The sequence below is a fragment of the Rhopalosiphum maidis genome, chromosome 2 (assembly GCF_003676215.2).
Source record: "Rhopalosiphum maidis isolate BTI-1 chromosome 2, ASM367621v3, whole genome shotgun sequence".
Classification (NCBI taxonomy): domain Eukaryota; kingdom Metazoa; phylum Arthropoda; class Insecta; order Hemiptera; family Aphididae; genus Rhopalosiphum; species Rhopalosiphum maidis.
In genome coordinates, this window is record NC_040878.1 from 18,937,023 (window position 1) to 18,956,749 (window position 19,727).

At 27.7% G+C, this 19,727-nt stretch overlaps 3 protein-coding genes and 1 pseudogene across 3 annotated transcripts; 2 read left to right on the plus strand and 2 right to left on the minus strand.

Moving 5' to 3' along the window:
* Nucleotides 1-1,902: 1,902 nt before the first annotated feature.
* On the minus strand, nucleotides 1,903-5,242 carry LOC113554205 (annotated as a pseudogene).
* A 155-nt stretch (nucleotides 5,243-5,397) lies between these two features.
* On the plus strand, nucleotides 5,398-8,638 carry LOC113553823 (protein lifeguard 4-like). The gene is made up of 8 exons (XM_026957365.1): nucleotides 5,398-5,678; nucleotides 5,757-5,877; nucleotides 7,348-7,431; nucleotides 7,500-7,608; nucleotides 7,697-7,802; nucleotides 7,943-8,097; nucleotides 8,203-8,335; nucleotides 8,413-8,638. Exons 2-8 carry the CDS (start codon nucleotides 5,856-5,858, stop codon nucleotides 8,527-8,529), a joined length of 726 nt encoding a protein of 241 aa, XP_026813166.1. The 5' UTR covers nucleotides 5,398-5,678; nucleotides 5,757-5,855; the 3' UTR covers nucleotides 8,530-8,638.
* An 8-nt stretch (nucleotides 8,639-8,646) lies between these two features.
* Nucleotides 8,647-11,218, minus strand: LOC113553822 (elongation factor G, mitochondrial). Its single transcript, XM_026957364.1, has 2 exons — nucleotides 11,085-11,218; nucleotides 8,647-11,006 (listed from the first exon to the last, which is right to left on the minus strand). The coding sequence occupies exon 2, from the start codon at nucleotides 10,978-10,980 to the stop codon at nucleotides 8,743-8,745; it is 2,238 nt and encodes a 745-aa protein (XP_026813165.1). The 5' UTR covers nucleotides 10,981-11,006; nucleotides 11,085-11,218; the 3' UTR covers nucleotides 8,647-8,742.
* A 2,881-nt stretch (nucleotides 11,219-14,099) lies between these two features.
* On the plus strand, nucleotides 14,100-16,164 carry LOC113553990. Its single transcript, XM_026957608.1, has 2 exons — nucleotides 14,100-14,434; nucleotides 15,146-16,164. The coding sequence occupies exons 1-2, from the start codon at nucleotides 14,341-14,343 to the stop codon at nucleotides 15,625-15,627; spliced, it is 576 nt and encodes a 191-aa protein (XP_026813409.1). The 5' UTR covers nucleotides 14,100-14,340; the 3' UTR covers nucleotides 15,628-16,164.
* The last annotated feature ends 3,563 nt before the right edge of the window (nucleotides 16,165-19,727 follow it).

Here is a 19,727-nt window from a genome sequence, read left to right on the forward strand (position 1 = left end):
AGGACTGTATTTTTTAAAATAAATTTACAAATTACAACGGAGGGATTCAGGGATAAACAGTAGCCGGCGGAATCAATAGGTAGATATTATTAATAGTAGTCGGTGAAATCGATATTTCAATTTTCTGAAATTGATAGATTGATTCATTAATTTACAACGTAAAAAAATATTTTTAAAAGTGCTTAGTCGTGTACTTACAGACATTTAAAGATATATGTAAATTTAACACTGCCTCCTGAGCATATTATAACTCGATGGGTGTACATGGCTATAAGTTGTTTTATATTATTCAAATAATTTTTAAAAGATTAAAAATGTTGTTTCAATAAATATTTTATTAAGTGCAATAAATAATAAATTAAACCAAATATATATTTCAAGGCTTATATTTTGATACAAATTAATATTCACCATTATTTTAAGACTTATGTTGGTTGGTTGTTATGATTATTGTTTAAATGTGGTTAAAACAAAAACATTAAACAACTTGTTTAGTAAAATATAATATTCATTAACATAACATCAACATTAAATATTTATCCATATTTTGAGCTACAATACAATACATTATAAAATTAACAAAAATTGGTAATAAATTACTCATCACAATAATGTAACTTGACTAGTAGACAGTAGTTAACATACTAATTAAATTTGTTCTTGATCTTAAGTTATAGGCAGATATTTAGTTTAATTTTTATGGGGGCAATATCCAATAATAACTAATGTAAAGTCACCCCGCATGGCCTCATAAAACCTGTATACTATTAGTGAATAAATGAATAAAATCATAACTTTGTATAATGTATTATTAAATAAAACTTCAAGATTTTTAGAGCATAACTACTGTAGTATTTAACATAACTTAACCTGCATAATATTATTATTATAAAAATGTAAAAATTGTAATTATCACCAATTGGCAATTGCTCAAATACTTCTAAAAAGTCATAATTAGTATGTACATAATACAGCAAACATTGAAACATATATGAGAAGTCTAATATACTTCATCGTAATATGCTGTTAATGTCTATTAATGTCTAAATGTAGATTACACAGATGTTTAGAATAGGTCTAACAATAGGCATCATTACGGGGTAGTGAGGGGTAGTAATTGCTACCCCACCATTTTTATTGAGTTGCAAATTAAAAGCTATACTACCCAAGAAATGTACAGTATAATATATTATAATATTATTCTGTTGTCATAATTGTAGTATTTTTACTAATTTTAACTTTCAAAAATATATAAATTTGTACATTTTAAAATTTATTAATTAATAATTTAAATAAATAAATGTTTTTACTGAAAAATAAATGATAAGATTTTTGATTAATCTTTATCAATTCTTATAAGTTATAACCATAATATTATGCATGGATATATTGATATAATGATTGATTTATTGAATTATTAGTTTCATGTTGTATTAATTAATTTAATATTGAAAAGTAATTTTTAGATTATGATCAATGGGGGGGAGGCTAAAGCTCATTAGCTTTCCCTCTCTGGGTGGCTACCAATGCTACCCCATGATTTTACTCCAAATGACGCCCCTGGGTCTATATACAACACTTTTTTGGGTCTACACTTAACTGATATCAAACATCTAAGAGTTGACATCTACATAACATCTATTACTAAAACCACAGAATAGATTAAATCTATACTGTGCTAAAACGTCAAAGAGATGCATAATATTATTATAATATATATATAAATATATCTGATTTCAAATGGAAATAACATAGATGTCTATAATAGAATTGGTCCATATGCAATGCTTTTTTGGGTCTACTTCTGATATAAATTATAAATTATAATACACTATATATACACTATCTACCTAACATAATACTACATAATATTATTATTAATTTTTTTATATTTATCCCGGGTTGGTGCTAAGCGTAACTAGTTTTTTATTCTGCATCTAACCACATATTCAGATACTATTAAAAGTTTAATCATAGTTACATCTTAAAAGGTTAAAACAATAGCATAATTCATTTGATAACTTAAATTTAAGTAACACTTTTAGTTAAAAATAGTCTTGCCAATTACAATGCTAAACATTATTAAATCTTTGAAAGCATGTTTTCCAGAGTTTAGACCTTCAAAGTTGTTGTTAGATGGTAATAATGTTAATAATGTTCTTAATAGCAATGTGGTAATGTTATTCTGTGATATTCCTCCATTCTGCTGTAATCTACTGATCTAAAATTAAAAATAAATTTGAATGACTGTTTTATCATGTTAATTTTTAATAATTGGATTTGTAATTTAATTAATACCATTAGTTGTCATGAAGCAGACAATTGAAATTTTTCTTCAATATCAAATACTTCAGTTACAGTTTTAGCAGGTAGAATGAAATATTCAGAAGATTTTTATCTGATTGTTGTTTGGGGTTAAGATTCTCCATTGCTCATGATCAATGTTATCAATAATTTATTAGTTACCTGTTAACCTCGTGCAATTTGTTGAACTAAAAAAATTTGCTGTTGTAATAAATGTATAGTAGTATGAGACAAGTCCACGGTAGCATGGCTTCGGATGATGAAGGCTGTTACTGTTCATTATCTACAAAATAAAATATTAATATTTAACACATATCTATAAAGTATGACGTTTTTGCTTATGCAGAAGAAAATATACCTTTATTATGAAATTCATTATAATTTTCAAACATTGGTGGTGATAAGCAATTGTCAGAATTTGTATTTGTTTAAAGCTTATCTACAATCAATTTGGTATAACTGACAAGTCAGTAAAATAAGTTTATTAAATAAATTTAAGTACCTTGAACTAGTAAATTCATTTGTGTCAAATTGTTTAAATTATTATTATTATTATATTTCTGTTATTTCTGTTGATGTGAAATTGGAGTGGTAAAAATTAATGTAACTTTGTTTAATACTGGAGTTGTAAAACTAGATGTGGATTTTGAATTCTGAATCAAGTAGTTCCAAGGTGAAAATTTGAATATTCCATAATTTGTTTAAATATTTCACAAGGATATTGAAATCATGTTTCTTCATCTGGTAAAACAGCTAACTTTATCATTTTTGTGGTGGTCAAAATAAAAAGACATATTGCTGTAATTTTGTACCCATATATTAGGCACAATAGCAAGAATTGGTGCATTTTTTTTTATTAAACTGTAATTAACAAAAAAAAAAAAGTTTTCTTTTGCATTTGACATTATGACTAAAACATAAAAACAAGAATTAACATATTTTACTAAAATTAATATTTATAAATCACAATATAAGTCAGTTTTATTAATATAAAATTGAAATTACTGCAAATTTGCCTAAACTATTTAAAGGAAATTTTATTGCCTTTTGAGAAACTGATTTAAGTGAAATAACCTTAAATTCAACTGATTTAAGTGAAATAACCTTAAATTCAACTGATAAATTGCTACACAAATAAATTCCAATACTATTATAGATGATATACAAATCATATAATGTTTCAAATGTATAACAAATTAAACTGATTACTGAGTCATTCTATATTATGGATTTAATTACTAAAATTAAGCCATCAAAGCTTACGCAGCAACCAACAAGCTAAATCTGTTTTTAAAACAAATTTTTCACTTTCTACTTTTTTAAACTATTGCCCACATATATTATTCAATAATATTCCTCTAGTTTTTTTGGTAACCTTAGGATAATATTTATTGCTTAAATTAATATCTTCAACACTTGCTTAAGGATTTTCAAATTCACGATTATGTAGTTGAGTAAGAATTTAATTTTTTAATTTACATTCAAAAACTTGAAAGCTGTTTTCAAAAGTAAAAGCACTGAAGTTATCTAATACACCATAAACACGACAATCGTCTACTAAGTGTATTAGACTATGGACATTGTAGGAAACATGTTCCTCTCTAAATAAATCACTGAATTATTCCACCATCTACATACAATTTCAATAAATCTTCAGCATAATTAATTAATGATGGCATGTATAAAGAAAAAGGTAAGATTCACATAACTACAAGTATGGGCGCTACTAGGGGAGAGCTCGGGAGTGCTAAGCAATCCCAATATCAAAATTAGCACTCCCAAATTTTCTATACTGGTGTTTTACAACATTTGTAAAATTTCTGATTTGCTAATTAATAATTTACGAGTATTGACCAGTATAAAATTAATAATTTATCAAAATATTATAAATGGAAACTTCAAATACATTTATTATTGTAGTCTGTAAACTGTAAGGCGTACAGTATAGATACACAAATACGTAGAATCAGTATGATTTATTTTTAAGAGGATGTAATACCTGCATGTGTTGTCTTCTTCTTACACACGTATGACATGGCAAATTTTCGTTCACCAGTTTCAGTTTATATCGTACTGTTAGTTTTGATATTAAAGTGAATTGACCTATTATAAAATTTAAAGGTAAGATTATTATCCAGGGCCCCCCATGTAGCTTTTTAATGTTATTATTATTTTTAAGTAAGATGATCTTTTTGAAACTGTACATTTTAAAATTATCATAAATTCATAACTGTTAGATCCTTGCAGTTAACGATTACTTGTGAAAGATCTTTTTCTATAATGCGAAGAGTGAAGCATTGGTTTCGAACAAGCATGCAACAAAATCATTTTAAAAATCTAGCTTCAATATATTATATTGAAAGAGAAATTACCAAGAATATAAATACTGAAAACATTTTAAACAAGTTTGCATTAACTAATAACAAAAAATGAATTTATTATAACAATATATGAGTATTATGATATTATATACTATATTATATTAACATTTTTTTTATGTATAATAATTTTGCTTATCAAAAATAATGGGGGGGGGCTCTTATGTTGTACTATAGGATTTAGCACTCCCATAAATTTTACCCTAGTTGCGCCCATGGCTACAAGTAACATCATAAAATGTAAAAATATATCTTAAATTAAAGACATTTCTACGTTTTTCAAAACAACTGGTATGTATAAGATATAAAAGAAAAAACCTAAACTCCGTTACTTTCCAATAAAGGGAGTTCATTCAATGACCTAGGTTTCCTAGGAAACTCACAAGGAACGAATTTAGCAGTTGTACATAAATTGGTAAAAACATTTCAAATCGTGAAACCTGAAAATCAAACATTAATATTACCTAGTGTGTTAGGGCGCCTAGGGCGGCCTAATGAGCTATGAAGTTGGACCAGATTTCCATAAATTAAGAACTTTTCTCACAAAAACTCATATAATATTATTATCTGCACTTATTATTATTATTATTATTATTATTATTCTGTGGTTATAACATTGATAAAAAATTGATAGTGAGATACAACGCCCCTTTACTGCCAATTACGTAATACAATCTACAGGCTATAGTCACAGACTATATAAATATATAGTCATATAGTCTGTGCTAAAGTTGCCGGCACGGCGGCACTCCTATTTGTTGTTGGAGTGAGTGAGCGACTTCTAAAATAATAAATATTATAAGACGTCTATTATACGTAAATATACTATTTACAAAAATAAATTTACAATAAACATTGTTTAGATGTCTAATAGAAGTATTCCGCCATTCACCCATTCTGGTAGGCCTTTATAATTTATAGACATATATATTATCCAAGTTTGACGTCTCGTAGCCTTGATAATATGTTTACTTTAACAATTAATTGTTGCCAAAGGTAAAGTAGTCATAAATACTTGAACTGACAGTAATTATAATATGTATAATTTTAATTTAATTTTATCTCATTTTCAAGATCAATATTTGACAAATGAATTTCCTAATCAGTATTCAATATTTTTCAATACACTTGTGTGAGTATAATCAATACTCAATAAATTGATCAACTGTGATTATGGATGATGTAAATTATTTGGGTAATTATAATTGATAACTAAATTACATCTTAGAACTAAAAAGACACCACACTCGCATAATATATTGCCTCTGTCTTACAAACTTATAACATAATAAATCTGTTAACAAAAGTTCTAATTTCATGTATTAATCTTTAATAATAGAGTGAATTGACCAATTATCAAATTTTAAGTAAGATCATAAACAGTTTTCTCATAGGTTTTTTTATATTTTGATTTTTAGCTTGTAATATTCTTCATACCCTCAACTTACTTAAAAATTAAAAAATCTTTAAAAAATACCTGTTAAAACAATGATAATATTCTTCCCTTTAGGTTTGGTAATATGTTTATTTGCTCTATTATTTAAGGGTATCAATGGCATATTAACCTTCACGGCACCCTAAGACACGTTCAGTGTTTACAGTCCCCTCCCCCTTTTAAATACTATCTAAAGATCATAGTATAAATGGGCTAACGTCGAAGAGATGGATAATCGGGTTTATAGCCGCCTCGTGAGTGAAAAATAGTAATGATTCAATTTTTTTTTTTTTTTGTTAAGTTTTTTGAGAATAAAATAACATAACAAATTTACGCTCCCCTACAAGTTGCCGCCTTAGACTCAAGCCTCACGAGCCTAGTGGTTAATCCGCTACTGAAGTGTATTATACAAAATTTGATCTATTAAATAAAAATTTAGCATGTCATACTTTTGTAAGACAGAGGCAATATACATGGGTGACGTGCCTACTTAACAAATAATAATTTAATAATATCTTAAATTTATTTAATTTCAATTATAATTAATTGTTTATCTGGGTAATGACCAGCTGCAGTCATTATACTTGTTAAGTTAACATAATGTGTAGTTCCTTAGTTAAGTTTAATGTAATTAAATCCCTATATTTATCAATTTATAAAAATGTGATACTCCTTGAAGATAACTACTGTTTTTATATTTTAGTATTATTATTTGGTGAACAATATGTACAATATATTTATTTTTTTTAATATTATTTATCGACAATAATTTGCTTAAAAAACTAGTTTTGAAGTTTATGACAAATCATAATATTTAAATATTGAAAAATAAAGTTTAATGTTTTCTATAAAATGCTGTCCTCTATTTATTATAAATAAATTATTTCGGTTTTTTTATTTTGATTGAATAAGACAAGAGCATAAATTCTGCTGTGTATTTTCAGAAAAATTACATGAGCATTAGTAAAATGTATGGTATTTAAAAGTATACATTTTATTTTTTATTTACTTTAACATAGGTACTATGTAATTTTCTAATTTAATTTAATTTCTCAATTTATAATTATTATCTTTAACTAAGTCAATTGTATCTTCAATTGGTAATCCAAATACCTATTTATTGAATTAATACTTAATAACAGTGAAAATATTCTATAATAATTAAGTATCAGATTTAAGTATATTGACATTTTTTTTTCTTTTTAATTATTTGTATAAAATTTTTTCTAGGTACAAACAACAATGATGACAAAATAAATACATCATATCATTTTTTAGAAAATACAGAGAAGCAACATGTAAAAGTATGCCAAGGTGATTCAATGTCTACATTTTCAACGTATTTCAATAAATTTATATTTATATTGTTAATTTTGTTTTAGTATTTTTAAGAAAAGTGTATACACTTCTGATACTTCAATTGTTTGCATTCAACTTCATGGGATTTTTCTGTTTATTTACCCCAAAAATACGATTTTTTATTTATAATTTGTAAGAAAAGAAACATACAAATATAATTAAATGCCTTAATGTTTGCTTGTTAATCCCTAATTATCAATTCAAAATTTGTATGTTTCAGTGAATACATGTTATCAATTACATTAATTTTCAATGTGGCTGTACTTATTTTCTTACATATGAAACGCAAGCATTATCCTGCTAATCTTATAATCTTAATAATTTTTGTAAGTATACAAATAATAAAAATTAAATTCCCAAGATCTAACTATTAAGTATTATTATTGAATATGATACAGATAAAGTTATTTTGTGAGACATACACTATAATTTTAGAATTCCATTAATTTTATAACCTTAAATGTAGACTGTTATAGAAGCTTGTACTGTAGGAATTGTAGTCACGTCATTTGATTTATTTATACTGCTTCAAACATTACTACTCACCTTAGTTTCAATAATAGCAACAACATTATATTTAAGTAAGACAAAGAGAGTGGGATTATCTTTGACCGAATATTGGTGAGTGTTTTAAGTTTGATTGCAAATATTATTGTAATGGTGTTTTAACATTACATCCCCGTCTTTAGTATGTATTTACTTAATAATTTGGTTTTATATTTTTAGTGTTTTGCTGATCATCACTATATTTTCGTCCGGTATTTTAGTACAAATAATACTGGGCAGTACTACATATGAACTTGTATTGTCGAGTATCAGTTCATTATTATTTTCAATGTTCCTTGTGCATGATGCTCAGGTATAAATATTGAAAACCTTTTTATTATAATAAAATAATTAAGGTAAATTAATGTATTTAACGCTTGTTGTTCACAGAAATTGATGTGGAAATTACATCATGAAGATTATGTTTTTGGTACCATCAGTATATATTTTGATATAATCAATCTAGTTCCTTATGCACTACATAAAGTTTATAACTTTAGATTATAAGATATTATTATTTTAAAATTAGAAGGTATATAAGTTATATATTTTTGTATTGTCATATAATTTTATCTTACATAATAATACATATATTTTGGTTTATAATCCACATAAATACAATAATAATTTTGTAACAGTTATATTACAAATGTTTACAAGATGTTGTACTAGAAAAAAAAACAATTCAGTCAATATAGCTAATTAATGATATTTTTTTTCCTATGATTTGGTATTCTTTTTTGAATTAAGGAAAGCTTGTAGTTGGCCTGTACTTTCTAAATAATTCATGACTACTTTTTCTTGAGTTTCGGGTGTTGTTGGTGAGTATCTTACATATTCCATGCTGAATTCTCCTTTACCTTGAGTTAATGATCTTAACTCTCCTGCAAATCCAAACATGCAGTTCAATGGCACCTCTGCATAAATTGTTATCCAATCAGAAGTTCCTTCACTTCCACTAATGATACCATTGCGTTTATTAAATTGGCCCATTACAGATCCTTGAAATTCCATAGGTACAACTGCTTCAACTTCCATAATTGGTTCCAACACTTGCCAAGCTGCTTCCTCGTATGCTTGTTTAATAGCGCCTTGTGTAGCTAGTATAAATGCCAACTCACTGGAATCCACAATGTGATGAGCTCCGTCTAATAACCTCATTCGTATTCCTGATATTCTATGACCAGAATACAATCCTTTCTCGGCCATCATTTTAAAACCTTTTATTATTCCAGGAATGAACTGCTTAGGTACATTGGGCCCAGATGTTTCATCAATAAAATCTAAATTTGTGTTTTCATTTGGTGGTAATGGCTCTAAAATACCTATAACTCTGGCATATTGCCCTTGACCACCATGTTGCTTTTTATGGAAATAATCAAATTCAAAAGGAGACACCAAAGTTTCCCTGAATGCGACTTTTGGTTTACCTAATGTTACTGGACAATTGTATTCTTTTTGCATTCTTTGACCATAAATTTCCAAATGTAATTCACCCATACCAGAAACTATAGTTTCTTTACTGTCAGTATCATACTGAAACTTAAAAGTTGGATCTTCTTTAGTAAATCGAGCTACAGCTTTACTGAAATTGTCCCTATCTTTTGTGTTAACTGGTGTAATAGCCATAGACACAACTGGATCTGGTACAAAAATAGATTCCAATGACATGTTGAGTTTTTTATCAACAATAAAAGTATCACCACTAGCACAATCCACGCCAAATAGAGCAAATATGTCACCAGCATATACTTCATTGACTTCTTCCATTTGATCTGCGTGCAAACGTACCAATCTTGATAACCGTACCTTTTTAGATGTTCTAAAATTGTATATAGTATCGCCTTTGGATAATTTACCTTGGTAACATCTCATATACGTCAACTGACCAAATCTTCCGGCTTCTAATTTAAATGCTAAGGCAATGAATGGATGAGTTCCATCTCTCCTAGGATCTAATATTACTTTTTCAGGGTTATTAATATCATCAGTTGGCCGTAATGCCACATTTTCTACTTCTCCGGGATTTGGTAGGTATGATAAAACTGCATCTAACAAGGGTTGAACACCTTTGTTTTTCAACGCTGTTCCAAGGAGAACGGGTGTAAATGTTCTTTTAATACAGCACCGTCGAATCGCATCAATTAATTCTTGTTCAGTAGGAACTTTTTCTTCGAGAAACATTTCTCCTAATTTTTCATCCACATTGGACACATGCTCAATTAATTCCTGACGTTTTTCTTCGACTACATTTTTCATATCTTCTGGAATATCGCCATATTCTATGTTATCCCCAAAATCGCCATTAAAATAAATTGACCTCATATGAATCAAGTCGACAATTCCTTTAATGTTGCTTTCGTGTTCAATTGGTAGCTGTAAGAATGCAGCATTATGTCCAAGTTTACTTCTTAAATTAGTCAAAACTTTGTATGGATTAGCACCAAGTCTATCTAACTTATTAATAAAAGCTATACAAGGAACGTTATAACGTTTCATTTGTCTATTAACTGTTAACGTTTGACTCTGTACACCCCCAACTGCACATAGCACTAACACTGCACCATCTAAAACTCGCAGTGCTCTTTCTACTTCAACTGTAAAATCAACATGACCGGGTGTATCGATAATATTAATATTGTAATTTTTCCAAATTGTATACGTAGCTGCAGATTGTATTGTTATGCCTCTCTGCCTTTCTAATTCCATTGAATCCATAGTTGCTCCTACATTATCTTTACCTTTAACTTCATGCATTTTAGCTATTTTACCTGTATAATATAAAATTCTTTCAGTCAAGGTAGTTTTCCCAGAATCTATATGCGCAGAAATGCCTATGTTTCGGATGTATTCCAATTGCTTGATATCATTATTTTTTGCAACATTGCACATGCATCGCATCCATACATTAGCTTTTTTTAAAATAGCTTGTCTACCAAAATTAAGTCCAAAATACATTATTATTTTTTTTTTTTGTGTATAACCTGTAAACATTAATAATATTGACAAATATTAGACTTCAATCAGATATTATTATCATAATAACTAAGCATAATACTTACTTATCTAAACTGTGTTGGTTGTACTCGAGCCAAGAGGTTTTGAATATTGCGATTTGCAACAGTAATAAACTATTAAACTAATAAATATTTATGCAATATTGGGAAATTTTAAAGTTCTGTTATCACTTTTTTCGGCTTTTTCTTATCACAGATTATATATCACTCCGTTTAAGAGCGGTCCGTGATCAACGGAGAATATAAATTATCATATTATATACCACATGGTATAAGTTTATAGATTGTATCAAGGTGGAATTCATAGAGTAATAATTACTCTATGGTGGAATTTTAGGTGGATATATCCACCTTGGATTATATATTTTATTATCATTCAACCGTGAACTAAGAAGATATAATATAATTTATAATGTTTATTATTATTATTTATTATATGATATATTATTTATATTATAAATATTATATTCATAATTTTCTTATTTATTTTTTTTCAACATTATCTTCAAACCAGGTGACTGTAAATCTGTAACTAATAGAGTTATACTAACAACCATGATTAACTAATTGATTAGGTAAATCCTACTCACCTACTCTAACTAGTCTAACTTAAAAGATTAATGTATAGTTATTTCAGAATTGTAATGCAATAACGTTCATGCCATATAACGTATTACATAGGTACAATGTACGCACGGGTGCAGCACAGGGTTCATGTGCTACATCTGCCACATTTTTTGGGCCGATTAATTGGTCTATGGGCCGGTCGGGCTATTCATTATATAATAATTCAATATAAATTATAAGTAAATAAAATTGGTGGGAACCAATGAATAATTATTTTTACAGTAGAGTGTAGACAAAGCTATCAGTTAATACCTATGTTATTAAACAAAATATAAAAATAAAATGTAGGTATTTAAATTAATTTGAAAACCGAAACCGTTATTTTTTTGTAAAGGTTTTTTATGATTAATTTCGGTCTTTAATAGAGTAAATAGTATACTATAGATATAATATGTGGTGATAATAAATAAAAAGTTGTTGATATTTTAAAATTTGAAATACCGAATATTGATACAATAAGTGGTGGTTAGTAAATGATACATAACAACTAAATTAATTAATTAATTAATTAATGTATACTTATAAACTAGGTATAAAAATTAAAAAAAAAAAAACAATAATGGTTATGTTTAATAACGTTATTAGTGTTTAGTAATTGTTTAACTTATTTAGTCTTTTCCGTTGACCTAAACAATTACTTGATCTGGTTGAAAATTGGTATTGACCTATCATAATTGATATTTGATGCCAATTGACACTATACTAAATACTAATATTTTATAATATTTTTTAAAAAATCGACACAACCAAATTTTTTTTTATAGAATTATAAAACCAAAGTAGGAAATGTATTTTTCATTTTTTAGGAACCGAAAAGAAACCGAAACCGAAATTTTAGTTTTTTTAGTAACAATACTTTAGAAAATGTAAGGAAGTATGTTAACATTTGTCAATTGTTAAAAAAAAATAAATTATTATACTATTATAGTCACTTTGGTAATTATAACACAGGTGACAGGCTGTGTATAATATGATCAATAATTTTGACTATTCAACATTCATTTGGCCGATTGTTAAAAAATGGACTGCTTAATTTTGATTTGCCTTATAAATAACCCCAGAAAAAATAACCCCATATGAGATTTTGTAAGATTTTAAATGATAATAATTGTATAATATTCAAAACTAAAATGTATATTCAATAAATAAATAAATAAATAAATATTCTAATAAGTGTAATATTTTAATTTTTAAGTGAATTATGAGCATTTTCAAATATTCAATATTTTTGATACTCACCTAAATATTAAAATATCGTAAAAAACCAACGAGAAAATTTGAGAACATTATGTTCTTACCTAAAAGTTTGATAATAAGTCAATTTACTCTAATATCAAAACTAAAAACACACTATAGGTATATTGTGGGTGCGACGTCCTCTTAAGATATGGTACCTATATCTCAATATCTATAAGTCCTATATTTATACTTATATTGTTAAAATAAGAACTTCCAAATCTGCCCATGTTACTTAGTAAATTAGTTTGAAATATCAATAATATGTAAGTACCAACTAGGTATAAATAAATAATATAATAATTTTAAACAAATAGTTAATTTTTTCAATTACGGTCAATAATATATAAATAAAAAACCGTATATAATATTAATAATATTAAATGTCAATTATAATACATAAAAAAAATATATATATTAATACCTATATTGATATTAGAGTAAATTGACCTGTATCAAACTGTTAGGTAAGAACATAATCTGTGTTTTCTCGTTGGTTTTTTACGATATTTTAATTTGTAGGTGAGTTATGAGTACGAAAAATATTAAATATTTGAAAATGCTCATAATTCGCTTAAAAATTAAAATATTTTTTAAAATATCAACATACGACATTCACGTATTTATTAGAATACATTTTAGTTTTGAATATTATACAATTATTATCATTTAAAATCTTACAAAATCTCATATGGGGTTATTTTTTCTGTGGTTATTTTTTCGCGGTACCCTTAATTTTATATGCTGCATCTGCAATTAAAGTCTGCGCACGCCTATGACAATGTAATATCTACAATGACTACAATATTCAATAATATAATGATTTTTGAGTTTTTCGATTATAACTTTTCTCTATTTATAATTAAGTCGTAGATCTTTAAGCGTGTAATTTGAATTTCGGTGTGACCGTGATGTCCTCTTGATGTAGTGGTAACGATGATATTTAAACGAAGGAGCGAAGGACAGCAGATAGTGATATTACAATAATATTATTTTACCTAACTGGCTACGTCTATAATAACATTATTATAAATCGCATTCGTATAATACTATAATGACGTTTAACGCCAATAATGACTCAACGCAAGCGGTTTCCATAACCGGATTCCTACCTATAATACACATATGACGTTAGTACCTAGCACCTATCTATAACACGACACGGTTAGAATATTATCATAATATTAACTAATACTTGATTTTCATTTTACAAAATGTCCAGCTGATAAGTGATATTATATTATTTACTGTTGTTAAGCGTATTTAGTGGACTGTGTGATTCGTTAGCGCGTCCCAGGTCGTATTGTCCAATACACTGGTTGTAGGTATTTATCCATATATCCTATAGATAGGTTCAAATAACGGTAATGAATGTAATAATTGTAATGATATAAATATAAAATAATAACGCAATTAATACTTATTGTTATTAATTATCATGGTTTTCGCGTCGTATGAACAATGCAAATGTTTCGTTTTACTGCTGTACATTATTTCGTCACAAACATATGCCATCACATTTTTCACTGCGGGTGAGTAATGATAATATATAATATTATTATTAAAATAAATGATAAAAAATAAAATATTATTAATACACAATATTATATTATTTTTATGTATCTACTACCTATAAATATATAATATAGTGTACCCATATTGAAACAATCGATTGATTGTATAATAATGTATTGTTGCTGCAAATTAATAGAACTATATACCTATTGACTTGACACTTGAATAACTTTTGTAAACCACTATAAACCACTATAAACTAGAACCACTAGGACTTAGGGTTAATGCTATTATAACTATTATAACTATTGTTATTTATTTATTTATTGTTAACGTTGTAAACTCTATATTTTACAATATTCATTTTTTTGCAGTTAGCAGTTGAAAATGTAAGACAATTTATTACCTATCATATTAATTCATATGAATTAATAGCTATAGGCCTATATATAGGTTTTTACGATAGAATACAATATGGCCACAACAAATAAATCAAAGTTTAACAATACTCTGTGATAGGTTTACAGATAGTTTTTAAATCATTAAGATTACAGTAAAATAAACCTTAATAAACAGAATCACCAACAGACGTTAACATTTTTGAGGACATAAATAATACCTACCTAATAATATAAGCATTACAATGTTTCTAAAATATTTGCGAGATAGTTTATGTGTTGTTGAAATGTTTCGGATAAAACGATGTTTTCGTTTTTAACGTTTTGCAGGTAAAGAAGAATGTTGGTGGACTGGGTGCCAGTTGAGCACGTGGGCCGTGATCGGATGCGATCAGTACAATCGAACGCAGAAAAACGTGAAGGAATGCGACGGCGGTTCGGAGTATTACTGTTGTATGCAGGACAGCGAGGCGCAGGTACAGCTTGCAGTCGACGACTGTTGGTGGACAGGGTGTCAGCCGAACGACTGGGCGATCAAGGGCTGCGACAGCTACAACAGAACGGAAAGGAACCGGATGGTGTGCGGAGTGGATGGGTTTAGATACGAGTGTTGCGCTCGCAGTGACACCGCCACGGCCTCCAATCCGGACTCCCGCGACTATCCGGACGAAAACTGTAAGTGGTCGGAGTGTCAACCGAAAGAAAAGAGCTATCGCGGGTGTCGGCCGGACACTGTTCAAATCGGTTTGCACGCCTGTCCCGGCGGCGATCTGTTCCAGTGCTGTTCGAAAAAAATTCCCGTCGATGGATAGTAGCTAGACTATAATAAATTATGCTAAAATATATAATATTGTATTATAAGTAGAACGTATAGACTTTAATGCACCGAGAACGCGTGGATAAAGTACGAATGCACTTTATACGCACGCAAAATGATGTAAAATAAATTCATTACAATTAATTCATAATATTATATGTATGTGGTATTAAATATACCCGTCAACAAGTAGGTAATATTCTTATATCGAGTTTCATAAAGTTGATTACTATTTATTTCTAATGGTGTTAAGAATTACTTTTTATTTTATATAGTAAAGTGTTAAGAATATTTCTCTACAATTATATACATATGTAAATTAGCACCGGTCTTAAAAAAATTTCTGAATAAGCCTAAGGCCGGATGCCCCACGCATACGATAGGAGTGCGCCAGTCTTAAGTAAGTCACAGAACATTACTGTGGGTAGAACATTAATATTGTCAGACTATTTTTTCTAATATTATAACTATTAATATTGTATTGTAAGTTTTCTTTTTAAATTTTAAATATAGAAAGTATTTAGTTCTAAAATGTTTGATGAAATAATTTGTGTACGGACATCCTTAGACCATACATGGCTTAAATAATGGTGGAATACGCTGATACGTAAAACTTCAGTATCTCGCTATCACAGATATGAGCCAGCAGAAAGCTTTCAGAAGTATATTAGAAGAAAAATGAACGATCATTTGATGCAGATCATTTCAAACAGAACATTTACACCATACACATATTGCATAAGATAATATTAACAACATAAAATATTATAATACATGTATCGCAATCGCACTATTCGCACTGTGTGTACCTATATATTATTATGTCTATACGAACGGTACGACTCGACCGAGTATATTTTGCGTTATCTACCAATTTCAAGGCGTGGAATATGTTTTGAAACCATTCAAGGTTCGTAAGGTCGTAAGTTTTTTTTATTACGCACGAACCGGCATTGGAATGTCTGATATCACTTGTTAGCTTCATTGGCACAACTAGAGGGGATTTAGTGGGCCTAGCCCCTTCGAAATATATTTTAGCCCCCCTATTTTTTTTTGATTATTTAAGATTAAATAATAATTTAAGCATAAAATAGTTAGAATATGAGATACATCCTATGTAATATGACGTAGAGAATTATTATAACAGAATTAATGAACGCAGAAGGATGCATTGAAGAAATTTGTGATTTTTCTGAGCCACAATATTATGAAAATGTGAGGAAAAAATATATTACTTTAAAGTTACAACGTGATTATTTTATCAAATATACACTTATTATTTAAAAATCTATATTAATATTTTTGAAAATATTTTTATACATAATTTTTAGTCGAAATAAATTTAGTAGAACAAAATGATGGTTTACTACTCTGCTCATCTAAACTTTAAATACTTGTAGTCTATAGATTACTCATCTAAATTTAGATTTGTATGTATCGAAAAATATTTGTCTTCAGAATATAAATTTAAAAATGCACGTTATTATTTAAAAAAAGTAATAACATAAAATGTATAAGAGTAAAAAATATTAAAAAAATTAAGAAGTCATTTTCAATATAGATATTATTGTATCGAACGCCAAACAAAATAATTGGTGCATCAAAGATTTTGTTGAATATAAAATACTATAAAAATAAAAATAAATATACTATAAATATAGTATAAAAATATACTGACTTACCTTCTATGCTGTTAAAATTATATAAATTATTAATGCCGTAGCAGAAGCCACAAATCGGATTAAAAACGTTCTCGAGTATAATATATAGTTGTGCACAAACTTACCCAATAGGTATTATAATTATTGTTAAATCTCGTAATGTATTTTCGGACCTATTGAAAATAATAATTTTAAGCTATTGTATAATAACAAAATAACAATGTAAGGATTAAAATAATTAAAATTATTTTTAAAAATTCTTTATTTAATTGAAAATTATTAGATGATTTTTAGCCGATATTAAAATAAAAATCTCTTGAATAATATTTTTTTCGAATTAGTTACCACCTATACTACACAAAATGATTTTCGATTTTTTTTGTTTTAATGTAGGTACACCTATATTTGACCTTTTTTTGTAACGTTTACCACATTCTTTGGCAATTTAATATTAATACATTTTGCAGTATCTACTCAGATTTTCTAGATGTTTAATTAATAAAATAATGTGTTTCTCACTTTGTCGGGAATTTGAGACATTTAGTCCGACACGTTTTTTTTGGCTTTGGATTTTGCCAAAAAACATAATGTACAATGTTGGTATTCCAATCGACGACTGCCATAATGTTTTCCGAAAATACGTGTCTAGCATAAAATATATTATATATTATTATTGATTGTGAAGTCTATAAATACAAATCTATAAATCGAATCGGTTTCATCTTTACATCTTGCAGCATCCTTTTCGGGCTTATGCGTTATGCTACATTGCTACATCATTGTTTATTATGCGCAAAATCGCGCAATTCATTACACTACGTATTTATAGTTTTTAAATTTACATTGGCCATAAAAACGTGAAGAATGAACTAAGGCCGTTTGCAAGTCTAACCACGAATTTATTGCTAAGAAATTTCCAAATGTAGTTATATTTAGTGATGGTATGCATTATGTATATCGTTTAAGTGAATTATCGTCCCACACCCACTACCATAAAGCTCAAAACGTCACCAAATATACACTACACCTTTTTTCGATAAAAAAAAAAAAAATGATATCTTATATAATACCATTGACACGACGACACACCAAAAAAACAGAAAACGGATAAATTATTATTATATAATTTGTGAAACAAAAACTACTATACGTCTTATACATTATCGTCCATTAATTATAATCTAAAATGTATACAGTTATCAATCGAACAATGTGATATGTATATTATTATATTATAGTATACAAATTTGAGGCAACATTAAAATGTGGTAATTTTGACGGTATTAAATATTCTTGGAAATATTTGGATTTAATTGTTGTATTCAAACTATATACTATATTTGATTTTGTACTTGTGTACGCAGTATAGACTGAAAATATAAAATATTGTCTTGATTTTCATTGTAGCCAGGTGCGAACACGAGAAAAAATGTCGAGATGTTGAGGGAGGGGGGGGGTTGAATATCATACTATTAATTTGTAGGTAATTTATTTTTTTGTTCCTGATATTTCGGGGGTGGGGAAGGGGGAGTTAAACACCCAATAACCCTCTGCGTTCGCGCCTGGTTGTAGCCAAGCCATACTTGCAATAATTGCGAATTGCCTCGTTTAATTATTTAAAAAAAAAAGCTCGTTTGCGATACGTCGGGGTTATCACACAAACTTAATCCTATCATAGGAAATATATTTTATAAGTTTGATATTTCAGTTATGCTGTAATCTTGTGAATATTTATATCATAGTTTTAGTTTAACATTACATATTAATGTTACCACGATATTACGGCTAAAATATTTGACTAATATAATATTGAACAGCTATACTAGCTGTATCTGAAGTATTCACCATAGAAAAAAAAATACGTAAATTACATACAGCGTATATAAAGTTTATTATTTTGATAGCATCCAATATTAATCGCCAGAACTTGAAATATTTTACTATTACTTAAATTATTATTTTTTACAATGAAATTTTCAAAATATTCAGATAAATTTTAAGTTTCTTAAGCCATAAACCTAATATTTACATCGGCGTATGCGGTATATTGTATGTATATATCTGTATTATCTTATTAAATTGTATTGAATATAGTAATAAATAATAATGTAATAATATAATATGAACTAATAATACAATAATATATGTATATGCGATATGTTATTAGCAAAAATTAGTTTAACATACCGTATTGCTAATTGAAATAGAAATTATTGATGACAACGTTACAAATATTATAATATATACGCACAATATTATCTTATGAAATGTAGGCTGACAGATGATCTCTATAAATCAGAATCATTTTATGTAAATGCAATTAATTATTATTGAATTGAAATTTAACACACACATCCATTGGTCAGGTACGCACTCGACACCTATACTATAGAGCACGGCCAACTTTCTTGTTTTTAAATATTTTCTTAGCTTA